Source organism: Branchiostoma belcheri, unplaced genomic scaffold, assembly GCF_001625305.1.
Source record: "Branchiostoma belcheri isolate BF01 breed outbred unplaced genomic scaffold, Haploidv18h27 scaffold99, whole genome shotgun sequence".
Taxonomy (NCBI): domain Eukaryota; kingdom Metazoa; phylum Chordata; class Leptocardii; order Amphioxiformes; family Branchiostomatidae; genus Branchiostoma; species Branchiostoma belcheri.
Window position 1 is genome coordinate 1289817 of NW_017804675.1, and position 19760 is coordinate 1309576.

The 19760-nt window shown below is 43.4% G+C and overlaps 2 protein-coding genes across 2 annotated transcripts in view; both read right to left on the bottom strand.

Moving 5' to 3' along the window:
* Positions 1-712, bottom strand: part of LOC109462092 (CD2-associated protein-like) — a 2607-nt gene extending 1895 nt beyond the window's left edge. The window contains exon 1 of the mRNA XM_019758589.1: positions 688-712. Coding sequence (XP_019614148.1) covers positions 688-712 — 25 coding nt within the window. The remainder of the gene's footprint in view (positions 1-687) is intronic.
* Positions 713-737: 25 nt separating this feature from the next.
* The window catches only part of LOC109462093 (hemicentin-2-like), a 32079-nt gene continuing 13056 nt past the window's right edge, over positions 738-19760 (bottom strand). The window contains exons 2-7 of the mRNA XM_019758590.1: positions 10214-10344; positions 9451-9661; positions 6407-6703; positions 3796-4074; positions 2418-2654; positions 738-817 (exon numbers count right to left, since the gene is read on the bottom strand). Of these exons, the coding sequence (XP_019614149.1) occupies positions 738-817; positions 2418-2654; positions 3796-4074; positions 6407-6703; positions 9451-9661; positions 10214-10344 (1235 nt within the window). The remainder of the gene's footprint in view (positions 818-2417; positions 2655-3795; positions 4075-6406; positions 6704-9450; positions 9662-10213; positions 10345-19760) is intronic.

Here is a 19760-nt window from a genome sequence, read left to right on the forward strand (position 1 = left end):
GGGCCGGCAAACTGTAAACTGGATGGCTAACTCCCTCGGCGTGGTATCTCTCTATTTGGCCAATTTCTACTATTTCCAGCCGCGCCCTCAAGCCTGGTAGAGGCTACATAACAATGAGCTAGATGAACATACGGCCGTCATCAAATCCCGTGCTCAGTGTCATGAAAAGAATTGAATCATCATTTCGGGTAATCACCTCCCGTATGCAACATTAAACGGCGACGCGTAAGTGGCTCCGATAGCTTTCATTACCCAGGTGTGTGCAGCGTTCAGAGATGCCATCAGGCCAGGGGCTTACCAGCAAGTCTGATTTATTAGCTAACACTTCACAGTTCTAAGCACACACATTAAAGCGCAGTGAATAATACCGGCATAACTCTTCCCTCTAAGCACCCCTTTATAAGCCATCTTTCATCCCAGCAGAACGTTGTTATAAAAGGGTCTGCATGCCCTTTTTTCGTAAGGCGTAATCAGGCTTTTTTAGACTTCGTAATTCGTAGGCAGCCTCCGCAAAAATCAACGTACTTTATTTCGTAATAGGACATTAGCCGCAAATCGTAAAGTCGTAATCAGCTCTGAGACTTTAACGTAATTCGTAATCGGCGGCGAAAATTTTGCGTAATTCGTAATCACTACCTACCCCCATGTAGGCCCTCTTATAAGAGTTATACTGAGAGATCTTCTCACCTTTAAGCTCAGCAGTTCTTCTCATGGTGTTGATGCCTGCCCGAGCTGCCTTAGATCCGACCGGCTTGGCTGGGGGTGAGAGAAAGGGTCAGAAACTCGGCCTGACATTGACGTATGGCTTTTTTGCTGCCTGAGCGTGTACGATAAGGATTACCATTAAAAGTATCAATCAGAACCAACACAGGGGCTCCACACCCTTTTCAGAAGGTTTTTCAGAAGGCCGTGAAAGGCGGTAGTGTATGAGTGATGGGTCTGGCTACTGCTGCTGGTGCGTTGCCGTCTGTACGATGCCTCGCCAAAGGCGATCAATAAGACCTTATGGACAAACCAGGTCGAGTGCTGTTCCCTTCTATTGCTTCGTCGATATTTGCACTCTGAGTATGTATAAACCTTGTTAGTCAAAATCTATACCTGGAAAGTCCCTATGCATCCAAGGAAAGCATACCGATAATATTTTCTGCTAGGTCAAATATTGAAATATTAAGATAACCCCAGTGGTGTGTTTAGGGCTTCAGTAAAGGGCACCCCGTGAACAATGAACGGTTTTCTGAAGCTAAATGGTCTTCATGCATCACACGAGTTCAACAATCTATACAAGCTGGATTAAGGATCTCCGAAATCCGGCACTCAATTTCTTGATCTTTTGATCTGGAAGTGCCGTTTCTCAGCAGTAGGAAACTGCACGCCACTGGTAGCCGATTTGTTTTCATCTCCTAGCAAATTTGTCGATGGTAGAGTCGTGATTAACCAGCAATAACTATCCAATAGCTGATGTAGGCCACACGATTGGGTCGGCTGTCAAACAAATAGAATATTGAAGAAGGTCGCAATTAGCCTCTGCTTGGTGAGTAAATGTGTTCTGCTTTGCTTTGTTACATTTTGTTTTGTTGTCGTTACCTCGTCTTATGCAGTTGTGTGTGTGATTATGAATCATGAAAGCAGCCAATGCTTAAGGAAACCTATACTTAGGTGAAAGTCTCTGCCTGGCGTTAAAATGTTACTATTACAAACTAGTGGTTATAATGATTTTTCTTCATTTATTTACAAACCAATCAATAGTTCTTGCTTATAAACCTGCATTTCTGCACAAGTTCTGCACTGTCAGTGACGACATGTAGTGGATGCTACCTGAAACGTCTGACCGTTTCCAAGATCATATCCAGAAATAATGTGACAAATTGTACCTAATTCAGGGGGATGCGCTTCTGCTCCCCCTGCTGTTGTACATTTGTTTAAATGATGAGCAAATAAATAAAGTTGAGTGAGCTGCTTGAGTAACTGTTTTTGGCGTATCCTGTTACCTGGATGTCTAACGTTCATCGACGCATCGAGTCTTCTGTTACTATAAAATTATTTTACTAAGTCTTGCACATATGCAGTCAGTTAACTTGCAGTTACTATTGTAATACTGAGTCATTTTACTTACATTGTTACTATACAGAGTCATTTCACTTGTACTGTATGAAACGTCTAGCGGAGACCTCTCCACAACTTGTATATTTGTTGTTGTTAGAAGTATAAGTAAATTTAATAAGTACTTAGTAATTTTTTTTGTTCTTGTTAAGCAATTGTTATGTATAATGTTGTTGAATCTTTTGTAACTATTAAGTTGATAATTGTATGTATTTTATTATGTGAAAGGACTCCAGGAAGATTAGTATACACAGCTTGTATAACTAATGGAGATTCCCAATAAACAGACAAACAAACAAACAAAAAATACCACCCACCTGGTAGTGCGGCGTAAGGGGGCGGTTCACCGTCTTCGTCCCGCTTGGGACTACTTCCCGCGGGCGGATCACGGCGTCCCATGTTGTAGTAAAACGCGAACTTCTTCTTCTCCTTCTCTTTCCGGCGCCTCAGCAGGATGTAGACGCACAGACCGACACAGATAATGAGCCAAAGGGCTCCCGCGGTAGCGCCCACGATAATTGCCAGCGTCGACGACGGGGTGCCTCTCCGACGAGCTGTAAGAAGCCATGGCATAACCGTCATGAACTTTTAATGATTGAAATTGCGAAGAAAGGAAACGTTAAATTACGCCGTCAGTGCGTCACTGCATCCCGAGACAAGCAAATTGACAATTGTCGTGAGTCGCCGTCAGAGGAACGCAATTTTTCTTGTGACTAGGAAAGCAAAGCAAAGGAATCCCATGCAGAGGGACTGATTGATATGCTTTTTACCTCTCCAATTATTAGATAACGTTGTATGGATTTGATAAATCCGTCTGCGTTACGAAAGCAACTGCCAAAAGGAGAAAGACTAGACTTAATAAGACCAGCCACTGAGAAGTACAGAAATAACTGCTCTACATCTTGCTGCATTCATGAAGTCATTCAGGATACGGTATTTTTCTAGGGGCTGAGCTGTGGATTTGTGTTTCTGGAGGTCGACAGCACATGGTGGGGGGAAGATTGTCCGGCAGAATGACATGTACTGGAGGTCAAAAGTCTAAAAATCTAAAATGCTTACCATTAACAGAAAGTGGTTCAGATTGGGAGACAGCAGTCGACATGGGAGACCTTCCAATAATTCCCCGAAGTCTACATTGTCTTGTTCAGCTATAAAAGTAATTGGTAATGTCCCAGACTAAGCTAAAATACTTACCCTTAAATGGGTGGCCCTCCCAAACTCCTGAAGTCTAAAATCTCTTTTTTAACTGCAGGGGGAATTGCAGGGCAATGCCCGGGACCATGGGCATTGCTAATATGAGGAAAATGCTTACCCTTAACTGATAGTTTGGGAGCAAACAGACGGCATGGGAGACCCTTTAATACTCATGAAATTTATGTCTTGTCTATCTGTAGGAGGAATTAGCAATGCCCTTGACTATAGTCTATGTGTTTTGGTATCTTGGAAGTTCATCTCCGTGAGAAGTCATTATGAAACAATGGACTCACCCAAATTTTCGACTGTACGTATACAACTCCAGTCTTCGTCAAGGAATGAACAATTGTCATGAGTCGCAGTCAAATGACAAAGACTGGAGTTGTACAGTCGAAAATTTGGGTGAGTCCACTTTTTTTGTGTTGGCCATTACATGCAGTTCAAACTTGCTTCATTATGTGTTTTGGTGCTGGGCATTAGTAATATAAGGAAAATCCTCACCCTTAACTGACAGATCGACGGACTTGATGTCGCTCTCCTTGACGCCGTTGTCGGCGGTGCAGAGGTACGTGCCGGTGTCGTTCGTCTGGATGTTGCGCACAGTGACGGAGCAGGCGCGCACGTCGTTAGACAGCCGGTGGATCTTGGACGGCAGGACCAGCCCGCCACGCGTCCACGTGATGTTGGGAGGCGGGTTCCCGTCAGCAACACACTGTAGTGTCACGTCGTCTGACACCCAGGCCGTCTGGCTTTTGGATATGCTGATAATAGAAGCTCGGTCTAGGGAAGGAATAAACACCAATGTTATGGGCTGTAACTAATTAGAATGATTGTTTTTTAAATATTGAGTGGAGCTCAGGTGATGTTGGGAGGGGGCTTTCCGTCAGCCACGCACTGTAGCGTCACATCATCTGACACCCAGGCTATCTGGCTTTTGGATATGCTGATAATAGAAGCTCGGTCTGGGAGGAAGAAAAGTCAATGATATGGACTGTAACTAATTAGAATAATTATCTTTAGATATTGAGTGGGATTTACGCGTCCACGTGATGTTGGGAGGGGGGTTCCCGTCAGCCACACGCTGTAGCGTCACGTCGTCAGACACCCAGACCGTCTGGCTTTTGGATATGCTGATTATAAAAGCTCGGTCTGAGAAGAGTACAAAGACCAATGTTAAGGAGGGAGGGAAGGAAGGAAGGAAGGTCTCCCATGCTCTTATGCAGAGCGTAGGGTGGTGCCCATCTCCATTTCCGTAGCCCTTGGGCGACACACAATTGTGAGAGGCAGGGGGCTAGTCTGCTGGTAGTGCTGTGTGTTTGACCGCGACTGTTAAAGACTGTAACTAATTAGAATAATTATTTTAAGTATTGAGTGGATTTGCGCGACCAGGAGATGTTGGGAGGGGGGTTTCTGTCAGCTACACACTGGAGCGTCACGTCGTCTGACACCCAGGCCGTCTGGCTTTTAGATATGCTGATGATAGAAGCACGATCTGGGGGTGGAGTAAACACCAATTTTATATGGATTGTAAGAAATTAGAATAATTACTTTTTTTAATATTGAGTGGATTTTACTTTGTGTGTTACGAAGGGCTATACCGACTATACCGATACAGATACAGGCACTTAATTGAAATAATTCTTTATACCATGTGCAGCACACAGCAAATTTGTGGTCTGTCCAAATGCAAATAATAATGACAGAACAATAAATAATGACATAAAATGGTATGGATTCAAAGGTACATATTGACCAATATTGAACAAACAGGAAAAAGTGGCCTGTTGGAGACAAATCAACCGTGACTAACCCCAGGATTTGCCTGGTAATGATAGAAACACAGTCTGGACAGAGGTCAATGACCCATGACATGTTCATATTGACTGAAGCGAACTGAATGAACTGTTAGAGATAAATAGTGATTGCATTGCCTTGGTACATGCTAATAACAACGATGGAAAGGACAATAAGTAGCTCATTACTGAGTAGATTCCCGGACCACCCATAACGTATACACATCTAGCTAGATTAGTTTGAAATGTGTATTATTGATTTTCCATTAGTTTCATTGGTTTGTGTGAGCGTTTAAAGGTGTAAATCTAGATCGTCAGCGTTAAAACAGAGAATTGTTTTTGTATCAGTGAGATGAGAGTTAAGATGAGTTAAAGTGAGCTTTATTCAGATCCATTGGAGCTTTAACTAAGCTATTTTTCCAGTGCACATGGTCGAAACGATACACGAATACGGCACGGACCATTTTGTACATATTGGTACCACCTACTGAGGTGGCAAATTCTCATTATGGCTTTTGAAAAGTAGGGTGTCTTTCGACTAGATTTTGATATGATAATCGTCGCAATGCGGTAGCTTTGACCTTTGTATCTGACCTTGAACTTTGACCCCATATGGAACACGTCCTTTTCTACTTATAATACAAAGGAGAGTGGCAAATAATCCAATATGAATATTTTTCGATGTAGCGTCAGGTATAGGACATCATTTAACAAAACCCTTGTACTGCGGAGCCCATATACATATATGGGCAAAAAAAGTCGAGGGCCTTTGACGTGGTCAAGACATGGAATTATTTGAAAATACTGTGTAAAAATACCAGTAGGAAACTTACACAGTACGTCCAGCCTGAGCTCAGCTCCCGTCCTCTGCACCACAAACATTTAGAACCATAGACGTATAACAGCACAAATAGCAAACTGAATTTTTAAGATAAAGTAGTAGTAGTACTAGTAGATCCCATAACGACGGTCGTAGGGGCATCATGACTGCCAGCAACATGTCTAGACTTGCCACGATGACACTTAAGATTAAGACTATTTTTAAGATAAAGACTTTTAAGGTAAAAAAGGTTTTCCTTACACAGTACGTCCAGCCTGAGCTCTGCCCCTGTCTTAGAACCATACACGTATAAGAGCACAAATAGCAAACTTTTTAAAGTCTTTATCTTAAAAGATACAAAAGTTTTCCTTACACAGCACGTCCAGCCTGAGCTCTGCGCCCGTCCTCTGCACCACAAACATTTACAACCATACACGCACAAATAGAAAACTGAATGTTTTAAGATAAAGACTTTAAGGTAGAAAAAAGTTTTCCTTACACAGTACGTCCAGCCTGAGCTCTGCGCCCGTCCTCTGCACGACGTGTTCCACGGCACACCTGTACGTCCCCGCGTCTGCGCGCGTCACTTTGTTGATAGTGAGGAACGGAGCGCTGGCGGAGCCCGTGTGGTACTTCATGTCCATCCCGCTCGTCCGCTCTATGGGAATCCCGTCCTTAAACCACGCTAAGGATGTGATGTTCGGCTTGGCGTTCCGGACCGTGCAAGTCAGCGTCACCGACTTCCCCCACTCCACCGCATAAGGGTTAGCCGGACCAACCTCTACTACTGGTGGAACTACATTTGGAGGTAAAAAAGAAGAAAGAATTATCATGAAAGTTCATCTGTGTTGGTAGTAAGCATAGTAAAACCGTCCTTAAACCACGCTAGGGACGTGATGTTGGGTTTGGCGTTCCGGACTGTGCAAGTCAGTGTCACCGACTTCCCCCACTCCACCGCATAAGGGTTAGCCGGGCCAACCTCTACTACTGGCGGAACTACATAAAAAAAGAAACAAGAAAAAGAGATTAGCATTCAGCATTGTTAAGAACCAGTAAGATGTGCCTTATACCGGATTGTACACGTGAGAGTCACCGACTTCCCCCACTCCACCGCATAAGGGTTCGCCGAGCCAACCTCCACTACTGGTGGGACTACATGGTGGAAAAAAGAAATAATTATCATGAAAGTTCATCTGTGTTGGTAGTAATCATAGTAAAACCGTCCTTAAACCACGCTAAGGACGTGGTGTTGGGTTTGGCGTTCCGCACTGTGCAAGTCAGAGTCACCGACTTCCCCCACTCCACTGCGTACGGGTTCGGGCCAACCTCTACTACTAGCGGAACTACATATGGAAGAAAATAAAAAGGAAGAGATCAATATTCAGTATTGATCAGAACCAGCAAGATGTGTGCCTTATTCCAGACTGTACACGTGAGCGTCACAGACTTCCCCCACTCCACCGAATAAGGGTTAGCCGGGCCAACCTCTACTACTGGTGAAACTACATTTTGGGGAAAAAAAGAAAGAAGTCAACATTTAGTATTGCAAGATGTGCCATATTCCGGACTGTACACATCAGATTCACTGACTTCCCCCACTCCACCGAATAAGGGTTCGCCGTGCCAACCTCTACTACTGGTGGAACTACATGGTGGAGAAAGAAAAAGAAGAAGAGAAGTCAACATTCAGTATTGATCAGAACCAGCAAGATGTGCCTTAGTGTGCATGTGAGAGTCACCGACTTTTACCACTCCACCACATAAGGGTTCGCCGGCCCAACCTCTACTTCTGGTGGAACTATATTTTGTAGAAAGAAAAGAAAATCAACATTCGCTATTGAAAACAATGTAAATTTGTTCATACATGTTTCAAAAAGAGAGAAGAGATCCTGTAATTATAGATGTAGCACAGCAATGTTACACTTGTTCCTTCTACGTACGTGGTCGCCCTTCTTTATCTTTAAGAAGGTGATCGGGGAGGACATATGTCTGGGCGGTGCTGAACTATCCTCGGTCATGCGTGACAGGAACTTGTGGAGGCAGTACATGGTGTCACCTGAAGGATGAACTGAACTGAGCTTCTACCCTACCTCAGTTATCTATTAGTTACTTGGTGCATTTGGCCCATGTAGGGCGTGAACATGCAATAAAGTTCATTGTCATTCACTATTGATCACAATCAGCAAGATAATATACAGAGATTACCTACCTAATGCTGTTGGCCTTTAGGTAAAGTGGATACAGGCCCTTACCCTTAGGAGAGACTCTGTCTTAGATCGAGTCGATGCACTTGGCATTGATTTCAAATTTGCCATGAACGTTTTTTCACAGTTACATACATAACCATTTGAACCAACTTTGGTGGTCAACATGCATGAAAAATCAGCTTGTTCGATAGAGTGAACCGTAGGTGACATGTTACAAGTCATTTAACAGATATAGCAAACGATGGTATTGGGTAGCACTATCCTCCAAAACGGTCTAGTCTGTTGATTGACACTGCTTGACTGTACTAGTCAATAGACGTAACGCATCATCTTCGCTACAGTGATTCGTTATAGAACTGGCCCCACCGAAGCCTTCCATGTACATGTGTAAAATTACCACCCTAATACGTATACGTCGATGAAGGTTAGACATCCAGGTATAATAAGATACTCCAGGTACTAAGCAACTGGGTATGATTTTGGAAACGGTAAGACGTTTCAGGTAGCATCCATTACCTTTCGTCAGTGACACTAAGAGATCAGAGGAGAAATGCAGGTTTATAACCTTTTTGGCGTATACCACCCCAATAGCTGGTCCTACGGCGTATACATCACACAGCTTGTCCTATATCCTTCTAAACCCTATATATCGAACATAACGCAGAAAACGACAGTTATACAACATCAAACAACTTGTCCCATCCAAGCCCTGCCTACCTTACCCCGCGGGATACAGCCTAAATCTTTTCAAGGACGCCCAGAATCCTGCTCACTCCCCCATAACGACCGTAAACCCCGGAATATCGGAGACCCGTGCCGCGTATGTGCGGCAGTAAATCCCCCTCATGTGTAATCCTTACATTGACGGCGACGTTTTCCTCGTCAATCAGTCATCAGTCATCGTGTTCAATATAACTTGTTTAAGGTGGTGGGACTTCGGCGTACCGTAATGTCAACTCTGTGTATATATAATTATGTTGATTGCAGTAGTAGTAGTAGTAGTAGTAGTAGTAGTAGTAGTAGTAGTAGTACCATAATTAGATATTAGTGAAAGATATACAAGAAAGCCGTGGAGGGCTTAATTGCGAGGTGATTTACAAAGGTATCAGTCTATAAAATGATTGTATTTTCTTGTGTTATAAACTTGACTGTAGCGCCACACGGTCCTTGTTACTATTTTTGTGTGTGTGAATAGATAAATAGATAGATACTGATGAATAGATAAATAAATACTGACGAATAGATAAATAAATAGTAATAGATGTCTGAAGATTAAATAGTTAGATAGAATTATCTATCTAATTTTCAAACGGCTAATTAAAAAAAATCCCCTCACCCATGAGCGTGAGCTGCACAGAATCCTCCTGGCTGCCGAGCTCCTCCGACATGACGCTGAGCACGTACGTCCCTCCGTCCCCGGGTCGTGTGGGGTTAATCCTGAGGGACGCGTGTCCGGACAGGTCCGCCCGGCCCTCGTACGACTCGTAAGCCTTTCGGACGGAGGAGCTGTAGAAGAAGACGACTGTCCGCGTGTTCTTGTCCGTGACCTTTGAGAACAAGAAATAGCATTTCTTGAGAGGGGTGAAGGAAGCCATATACATCAGGGCACATCACCCTTCATTGAACCGCGACGGGGGCCGACATCGTCTACCAGATACCTTTGACCCAGTGTTGACGTCACACTTCAAAGAAGCCACGTGACAAGCTTCACTGGGTCAGTCTACTGAGGAAGACCAGAGTGACTGGTCGAAAGCTCTTGGTGAGAGATTTCTTTGTGTTGGATCAAAAGTTTTAACTTAAAACAAGAAATAGCCATGCCTTCAAGTACCAACCAAGAATTGTGGTGTACAAGAATTCATTGTTTCCTAGAACTATCGCAGAGTGGAATTCACTGTCACCAAGTACAGGATGGGCGTTGTAATTAGATATCTTTAAACAATGTCTAGAGTTATACCGGTATAGTTATACTGGCTATACAGATACAGAAGCTGGTGTGTTACGCCGAAAGGCGGTTATACCGGCTATACAGATACAGAAGCTGGTGTGTTACGCCGAAAGGCGGTTATACCGGCTATACAGAAACAGATACAGATACAGACCTTGGACCAGGTGAGGCTGAGGATGTTGTAGCGGGTGTTGTAGGACGCGGGAAGGATTGCCGCCTCGCCCAGGATCGTGCGGACCTCCTTCTGGGACACCTTCAGCCCCAGCCCGCTCTGCGCCTGAGACCCTGGAGAGTAGGAAAACAAACGGTTTATTAGATTATCAGGAAAGTTCATCCGTTCTGGTAGCTAAGTAATCATAGTAAGACGTTGAGCTTTATTCGAACACAAAATTTACACAGAGATCAATGTGTAAATTGTGTGTTGGAATAAAGCTCAACGTCTTACTATAAATGCTTTATTGAGTTAGAAAATCGTAAAATGGTGCTCCCCATTTTAATGGTAAAATTAGGCGCCCCTTAAACAGTAAACATTTATGGATGTAGCTATATGAGAAAATCAGGTGGCCAAAAGTATCCCTAACTGTTGTAAAAGACAGATATATCAGGAGATTCGGAGAGAGACTGAATGTGCAAGTGGCTGAATGAACGAGTGAGACACAGAGAGATGGTTGATATTAATAGCTATACCTATTACAAGTAGGTAAACACATTCAGTTATAACTTAGTTTCAGTCAAGACGGGTAACAACAAACAAAAGCAAACTATACTGATAGTAATGTTACGCCTAGTACAAATGCTCAAAGACAAGACCATTGAAAGTCAGCCCAAATTTATACTGCATCTGAGCGACATAAGCCCAGCGGCGGCGGCGACTCCGGCCTAATTGAATCTCGGAGCCTTGCAGGTGAAGATCAGTCCGTGAGGGACAGGAGCACTGAAAATTAATTTGGCTGCCGCGATGCCGCTCCTGTTGTCGGGACACACGAGGCCAGAGGTGTGATGTCGCGCTGAATGGATGAGGAAATGGGAAGGCTGAGGTTCAGCTCGGAGGTCGGGATGAGAAGAATATGACTGATTCCGGCGGGAAAAGGAATCGTAATCGGCAGATTAAACAGCAGCCGGGGTCATGTGGACAAAGCCGGGGTCAGGGGATGAGGACGGCTTCTGTGTTGCTTCTGTGTGCTCAGGGGTGGAGCGGAATACGCCACACTGTACATGTGTAAATCTGCAATCTTAGTGAGCCTGAAGACGTCACTTTTTTAGGACAACCCAGGCGTTTCTTTTTAGACCAACGTAGCAGCGTGATGATGCAGTACTATGATACATGTCGTTGTTAGCAACTAAGCTTAAGCACCACATGATCAAGGTTCCGTACACGCATGTTGCATGCTGCTGCTTTGTGGGACTGCGATCCAGAAGAATAATTGGAACGAATGGTCAGGAAATCGACGCTGTATCCAGAACCGTGATTTATCCAGGACCAAGCTCAGGCACGGTTCTGGATAGTCAACGCGTATCCAGAACCGTGTCTGGGCCAAATCTACGATCCTGCATAATACTCCACACTGTATGTACATGTGTAAATCTGCACTCTTCGTGAGCCAGAAGGCGTCAGTCTTTTTTAGGACAGCTCATCGGGTGCTTTAGAAACAAACTCAGCTTTGGTGCTCTAGAGACCAACATAGTAGCGTGATGCAGTGTCGCAGTGTCACGGGGTTCTTGGATACGCGGAGACTATCAAGAAGCATGCCAGATACTAACCCTAACACATTCAGGCAGAGAACTAGATATGCACGGTTCTGGATACAATATTGACCATGCCAGATCCTAACGCTAACCCATTCATGCATAGAACTAGATAGGCACGGTTCTGGATACTATACACGATGTGCTCGCAACGTTTAAAGATAGCAAAGACGTCGAGTCTTAAAGTTGACACCGAAACAACGAACATTCCCCCATGAGAGAATTTGCACAATATGGCTTCTGCTTACAAACATTAATCGTAGTCCAGATAGATAAGAAAACGGCGCGCCTAAGTCATTGCACATGGTGCGGTGCGGTGTGGTATATCTATTTATGTGAACATGTATATCTATATCTATAAAGTAGTGCATAAAACTACGAACTGGGACACAAAGTATCGTTTTAAAAGTAGAGCAATCGCTGCCGATGCACCAGGGAGAAGTTCAGCGCCCTACATGCTCGGCAGAGCGTTTCTCACAGCACACAAGAGTGATAAAGAAAAGGCTCTGATCTGATTATGTGCTCCCCACATTAAATATTGATCTAGTTAGTACCACTGGGACGTCTGCACTCCCCAATATCAGCAGCCTCCTACTTATTAACAAGTCCAGATGTTTATCTACTGACTCTAATGAAGTCAAACACTCTCAGCAGATCTAATAACACACGACCGGGGAGGCCTTTGAAAAATGCATCACGTAATTAGTTTTCCTTTTTGCCTCATCATTTAGTGATACGATCGCTTTAATTTTCTTAGGCGCCCCTAATAAGTTTGAAGGTGACGAAGGGAAGAGGGACAGCTTCTTTGTACGTTATTAAATAGAAATCACAGCTTAGGGTGATAACTGTGAATTGTGAACAGTGTAGGAAAGTGACTCGTTCCTTGCAGAAAGGTAATTAAAATGTTATCTATCGCAAGAACCTTGTACATTAAGTCAGCTTTGTCCGGACTAAAACCTTTTTATTACTTCTCGCAGTTATAGAGTGACTTAATGTACTGATTACTTACTTAGATAACTTGACAGGATGCTATCTTGTAGAATAGTTCTACAATTGCCCACTATGTCGAAGATGATTATGCATAGCTGATTGTACTTTTGGAACTGTTTCAACTCTTTGTAATGCAGTATTTCTGTGATGAATAACAGCACCGTTACTTAAGATCAATTAACTTCTAGCGACTGGAAATATGATCCGCCTGCCATTGACAATGATGAATGGGTTCCACAACGCTAAACATTACTTTTATAAAGTTGCTCACAAAAGTATTGAAGTTTGTACTGCATAACACAACTACAGACGTTCTTATATTAATCAAGTTACGCAGAACCTTGAAATGAAAGCTGTTTAATCATTTATCAAAAACGTTTTCAATGTCTGCGTAGTTTTGGCTGATACCTTTTTCGGCATCAACTGTATATCTAGTAATAAGTTCTTTACTCACAACCACTTTTTTACACAACCGCGTCCCGATACTTGTGTTGGAAAATTGAATGTTTTTAAAGGAATTATATAGCTTATTCATATGTGATATACAGTGTAGGGATTTTCCAATTCCCGCGTTTTTACCATCCCGTCTAAGGGCCTGATCAGACAAGCGTCGTACGGTTATCGCACGATCGCAATCTGAGAACATCATTGGCATAGTTGTGTATGTGTCGTAAAGGATGTAGCCGTCTTGGTACCGAAAAGGCCGTCTTAGATCCATTTTGGCCAACGATTCAGTCACAGCTTGCTGGGGAATCCCATGGCATCAAGACATGTTGGGTCGTGTTGGGTTAACGACAGAGCGTTCGGCTTGGAACCAAGAGATCCCGAGTTCAAATCCTGCCACGCCACTTGTGCCCTTGGGAAAGGCACTTTTCACCAATTTCCTCACTTAACTCAGGTGAAAATGAGTGTGCTTGTCTGTTGTCCCCCTTGTCTGCCTTGGTGGACACAGACTTGGACTTGGAGGGCACAGAAATAAGCTGAAAAGTGTGCTGCCGCCATGTCTGGTGATAAATGTTGGAAAAGAAACCGTGCGACAACTCACAACGGATGTGACCACTGCGGCATGCCACATACTATAGTAGCTAATAGATCTGTTGAGCGAAGATTTCACATTCCTGCCAACTCCACACGAGCGTTCAGCAGTTCTTTCACGTCCGTCTCGCTACACTAGAGTCGCTGTAAGCCTAAGTGTGTCCGTTTATTTTGATGGATGGGGTATTCAGACAACGGGCCTGCGGATCCGAGATGTTAAAGAAAATCGAATAAGAGCTATTACGGTGGAACATTAGATATATGAGTGTGGACGGTTTTGTCGCTCACGCTCTGGTAGATCAGTCATGTACGGGGCGGGGAGCGAGCCGCGTGACTGGATGACTTTTAAAGCCTGTTTGCACGAGCCGTGCTGAAAGGTCATCTTGATAAGACCGGCATGTTTACATCCAATGCGATTTCAGGGCAGCAAAAATGGAAATATTCTGAATAGGGCGATCTTTAGGATATTAACACATGCTGCTTCACATTAGCACATTTCAATCAGAATCTCATACTTTGGGTATTTAAAACTGCAGAAATAAGCCCCAGGATGAGTCCTTTATTTTATGGGTGGTACCCTAAAAGTAAGCCAAGGGCCCTTCCAGTTACCATTTTCCGTCAGAACTTTGGGTATTCTTGCTCCATGAAGGTCAATATACCATTGGAAAAGAGTCGTTTCAACTCAATGTGTAGATAAGTTACTAGAATATTAGCTATGAAAATTCGAGTTTCCAAGCCCTAAAAATTGCATTGGATGCCTTTAAATCCCATCTCCACGCGCCGTGCTGAAAGGTCATCTTGATAAGAGCGACATGTTTATAGCAGACATCAAGAGATAGCCCATGATGCATGTCAGACCGTGTACATTTGTGTTAGCGGTGATACATTCAAGTACGCGTTCTGTACTGCCTTCGACCATAAACGCACCGTGCTCGGCAATGGCCTTAATCCGTTATAGCCGCTACAAAGCTGGTTAGAGCTTTTAGCCTCGGCCGTTACAGCTATTGACAGTTACGAGCCGTGTAGCTATTACATTGACTGTAACCTATTTGGTTAATGTCAGGTCATTGCGTGACCGTCCCAGGGGAGTGGTAACGTCAGATTAAACAGCCGGAACAGCCCCGTGGCGCCCCCGGTGGCGGCTAACTGCCCGTCTGGCATTTGGAGTGACACAGGCATCTTGTCTGTCATCTATTTGGTATCACTTAGAGATCGCTTTTACGTGTGCGTACAAACGCCGAAAATTTGATTAGCACGCCACTGCTGACCCAGTAGTCACCTCGGTCACGATATGGACCATTTGAAGGGAAAGACCGCAATCTGGAAACTATCTACGTGTCACCAAGGGTAGGCAATACCATGAAATGAATGAAAGAAAATGTAGGGTCGTGTGGCGTAGCGGCAGAGTGCTCAAATCGGAATCGAGGGGTCCCGGGTTCGAGTCCTGACATGCGACTGATCTTGTGCCCTTGGGAAAGGCACTTTGCACGATTTTCCTCACTTCGCTCAGGTGGAAATGAGTATTGTATTGTCCCCTGTGTTGTTGGCGGCATTAATATAAGTTGAAAAAAAACTTGAGTGTACCGTCACCACGTCTTGTGATTATATGTTGGAATATAAAAAAAAAACTAAATAGAAGAAAATGTAACTATCAAATTGGCTAAAAGTTTAGCGGTTGTAGCACCATACAAAATAGACAGTGTGGCGATTCACAAAGGCGTGGCCCGAGGCCTATAGAAATGAAGATGGGCGCTACCCTTTACACTGAAAGTTGTGGCAAGGATTCTAACTTTTAAATCAATACGATAGACAATACCAACTGTCCCTGGCTCCTCCATATGATATTCAAGTATAACAGTTTTATTCAGAAAATCAGCCTCGCAGCATGTACGACATGCTGAATAACACGGATTTGTACAATCATTATATGGCAAATAGAATTTAACATTACATACATAACAGAGAAAAACACAATCAAAGCTATAGAGAATTCCTCACAATGTGTAAAGACAAGAACGTCCTAGAATTCTTACGGAGAAGACTTGTTTTACAGGCGTATGGCCTGGTGCAGGAAAGACTATGAATGAATCAATCAATTAATGAATTAAAATGGTTTATTGCTAAAATCATGAACATTGCAGCAGAAAGCTGAATTGCGTTCAAAGATGTACATTCTTTTTTAAAACGATAACGGCTACACAATCTTGGAGTCAAATTCTGACATGACAGTAGAGTTGCACATTGAAATATTTGCACGATATTGCATACATTTAGTATAGTCAAATTCAAATTTTGCCCATTCATTGAACATACAAAACATTATCATTCTTAATGAATGTAGGCAATTACTGCAAACTTTTCAGGGGATTACGTGATTATCCTAAGATCCACTACCTTAATCCAAAACAACGAGCGAACGATTAATTACCATCGACAGGGGAGCTTATTAATCTAAACTTATTAATGGAGAACGGCGGGGAGTTGGATCAAACGATACAAAGTAAATTATCCCCAGGAGTCAAATAATTCAACATCTGACAAAACTTCCGGAAAAGTTTTTGTGAATGTATTGGAACTGTATTGTATGATTATGGGCAAATGTCCAATTGAATTATATCATAGAGTTGATTGTTACTTATACAGTGCCCTGCTGTCATATATTCCGGTGTTACATCATGGTTTATGTTTCAGACCTTGATCAGACAGTACACATTCCTGGCGACCTCATACTGTCCAGGGTATACCTGGTTACAACCCTGTCAATCAGCTGAAATCTACTTCACTCACTCCCAATTGACTGCCCAATTCTAATCCTTGCTGCTTACACAGAAAAACATATGTCCCCCAAAACCAAAGCCACCCGAAACAAAACTTCCGTCTCGGAAGTGACAAGTAGAAAGTTAGAAGACGAAGGGCATGGCTGGAACGTGAAGTATCCATTCATAACCTCCTTAGCAACGGGGTATCTGACAAGGTCGTTTCAAACATTTACGGCCGGATATTGTTGCATTCGATACTGCAGCAAATTGTCCATTCTATGCGGCAAATTTATACCTACTAGTGTATCGACGGAACAGTAACCCTGCCCCTGATACCTAGTATCTGTGAGAATAAGCCTTCAACCATGCTGCAATTTAGGAGCGGATCTTAGAGAGTTGATAGCACTTTTGTTCTTTTCTCTGCATGTTTCCGCACACGTCGTTCGACATAGTCAATAATCCATTGGTAAACGGCTTAGCAATGGCACATTTGACAAGGCCGGTGTGTATCCCATTACGACCGGGTATAGCGTCTCCGGAATCGCTGCAATTTGCCACTTAGATTTATCTCTATTGCAGCTACCGTAACTGTGCCTCTGGCTTGATGTATTGTAGTGAAAAGTATCGGAGCTTCGCTATCATAGTTCACTGCGAAGAAGATGCCAACAGGATAGTATTTTGTCCCTATTAACTGCTTGTCCATCAACTCAACCTGAGCTGGCATCAATGTAAATAACTCTACACCATCGGCAGCACGCTCACGACGCTTGCAGATTTCCAACAATGAAGACCAGATAATCAACTCCGGTTCCTAATGAAGAGAACTCTGCCACAATTTGCGACCGAAAATCATCGTTAAGAGCGTCTTTGGGGACTATTTATGCTGATCTTTGCTAATCTAATTACTGCCTCCGAACCTCGATATGCGCCATCAGAGTAACACAGAGCGCATCAGCGCTAATGTTGTCTTATATCATACCAGCCTTTAAGCCGAGCTGAACGCAATTACTCTCCCAGCACCGTCTGGCAGTGCTTACAGTGCCATATGGCGTGACCAATATTCACGCGAATGTCAAGCAGAACACAGTCGATGCCATTATCGAAGAGTGCTGCTCGTTGAAAGAAAGAGACCCTCCCGTCTTCGATGGAGCTTGACTTAGTCAACGCTTTAAATCGATGGCGAGGACTCGGTCGCGATCCTATTTGTACTCGGGTGTAATGTAGTTTCTGGCTCGTCAGAGTGGCTGAAGATACGTCATTTATATACCTTGACCGAATTATATTCGCATTGGGGGAATTGGCTGGAATGTCTTCTGTTCTGAGCCTAATGTACAACCCGTGTGCCGCTAAATCATCTGAGATGTTGAGAGGTTTTTCATGTCCATCTAGACTTACATTATCGACGTTTTGGTTTCCACCGTGTTCAGCAGAAATGGAAATACGGTGTATGACGATAGCTTAAAGTTTGACAGTTCATTTGTTAAACCACAGGCCTGCACAGTGGTTGTTTTGGAATTGCAGTTTGAAATGGTGCGACGACCTTCGCCTTCCAGAGAAAGTTGCTAGAGGGGCCCAAAGGCTGTGTCACTTCTTTCCGAGCACAAGAGGCTATCTACCACTCAAGAATCGTGACCATTTCTTCACCAGAATTGGATCATGCTGCAATGCTACGGAAAGCCACCAGGCACCTTAACATCTTATCATTTCTTTGATAGGAAAATTTATTTTACTTAATTTATTTTCCTTTACTTCAGTTGCATCAAGTTGATTATTTGATCGGAACATTTGCCAAGTTACTTTTACCACTTAGCAAGTTCAGACTTGCTAGAAGAACAAATTATAATTATAATTCCAATTGAATGGCAACGTTCTTCTTTCACAACCATTCATCTAACAAGACCAGACGTTTCGACGACCGTCTGTCATCTTCATCATGGCTTTTGTTAAACGAGTGATTGTGAACAAAAAACGTTGCTATTCAATCATCTACGAACCTGATGAAATTGTTCACGGATATTATAATTCTACCTGGGAAGAGGATTGTGTAAAGTTACCTTCTTTTCTGCAATCTTGACAGGGAACATATTAAGATGCACCTTTGTTTCCAGTTGACGTGCGTTTAACAAATCGAAGATAATGAGGTCTAACCAACCCTATGAATCTACACAGAACCTTTACCATAGACCTTCCCAACTGAATCTAGACAATCAGACGATATCTTATCAGATTTCCCTCGTGTTTGTCCGCAATTCCCTCTGAAAATCCCTTCTCCGCGTGGGGTTTAAAACAGCCTGAATCCAACTCGTAAGATTGGACGGCTGCAAGCTGAAAGGGTCAGGGTTTATCTTTGCGAAATTGGTCGTCGGAATGAGTTAGTTTAGTTTTAGAGAACTGTGCGACCACGCCGCGTGTGGGGTTTTCCTGGCCACGCGTTCCAATTACTCCACTGTATCAGCGGGATAAGCGCCAAGCTGTCGGCGTAGCTGTACACGCTGACTTGCATTTAGGCCACACCAAGTTATTCTCATGGATGACGTCTTCTAGAGATCCTTTAATCTAATGCGAGAGCGCAAAAGAAAAACAAGAAAGTCCTACAAAAAATAAGATGCCTTGACTTGAAATATCATAAGGGACGTCAAATAGTACGTTACAAATTCAATGAGAAAACACAGTGCAACAACCAACAAGTTTTTATTCGTCCTGAAAGCGACAATAATCAGTAGAACAGAAGTTGTCCTGTCCTGTTTCTTTCCTTCATCGCATCTTCCCTTATCCCACTGTCATGTCTCTTTGTCATAGTTACAAGAAGCGAGCTTTTTTTTTTATCTAGGAACAAGCAAAAATCAATGCCCGCGCGGACGTGATCCATAAAAATGACTCGACGTGGCTTTACCGTGGAACTGGGAACTAATTAGGCGAAATTCTCCGCGTTACTGCGACGCAAACGACGTTAGAGGGAAGCTGACGCGCGTTCCGCGTGAGTGATTCAGCTTCGGGATAGTTTTTGTCAGAAACGTCGGTGCGATTAGCCGTACTGAGGGGACACGTCTGAATTTGTTTGCCTGTAAAAGAAGAGAGGCTCCAAATAATGGAGTGTAGTAATTCATTTTGATGGTTACAAGCGGCGTAGTTTACTCTGCCTGACAGAAATAAATGAGGGGAAGTCTAACT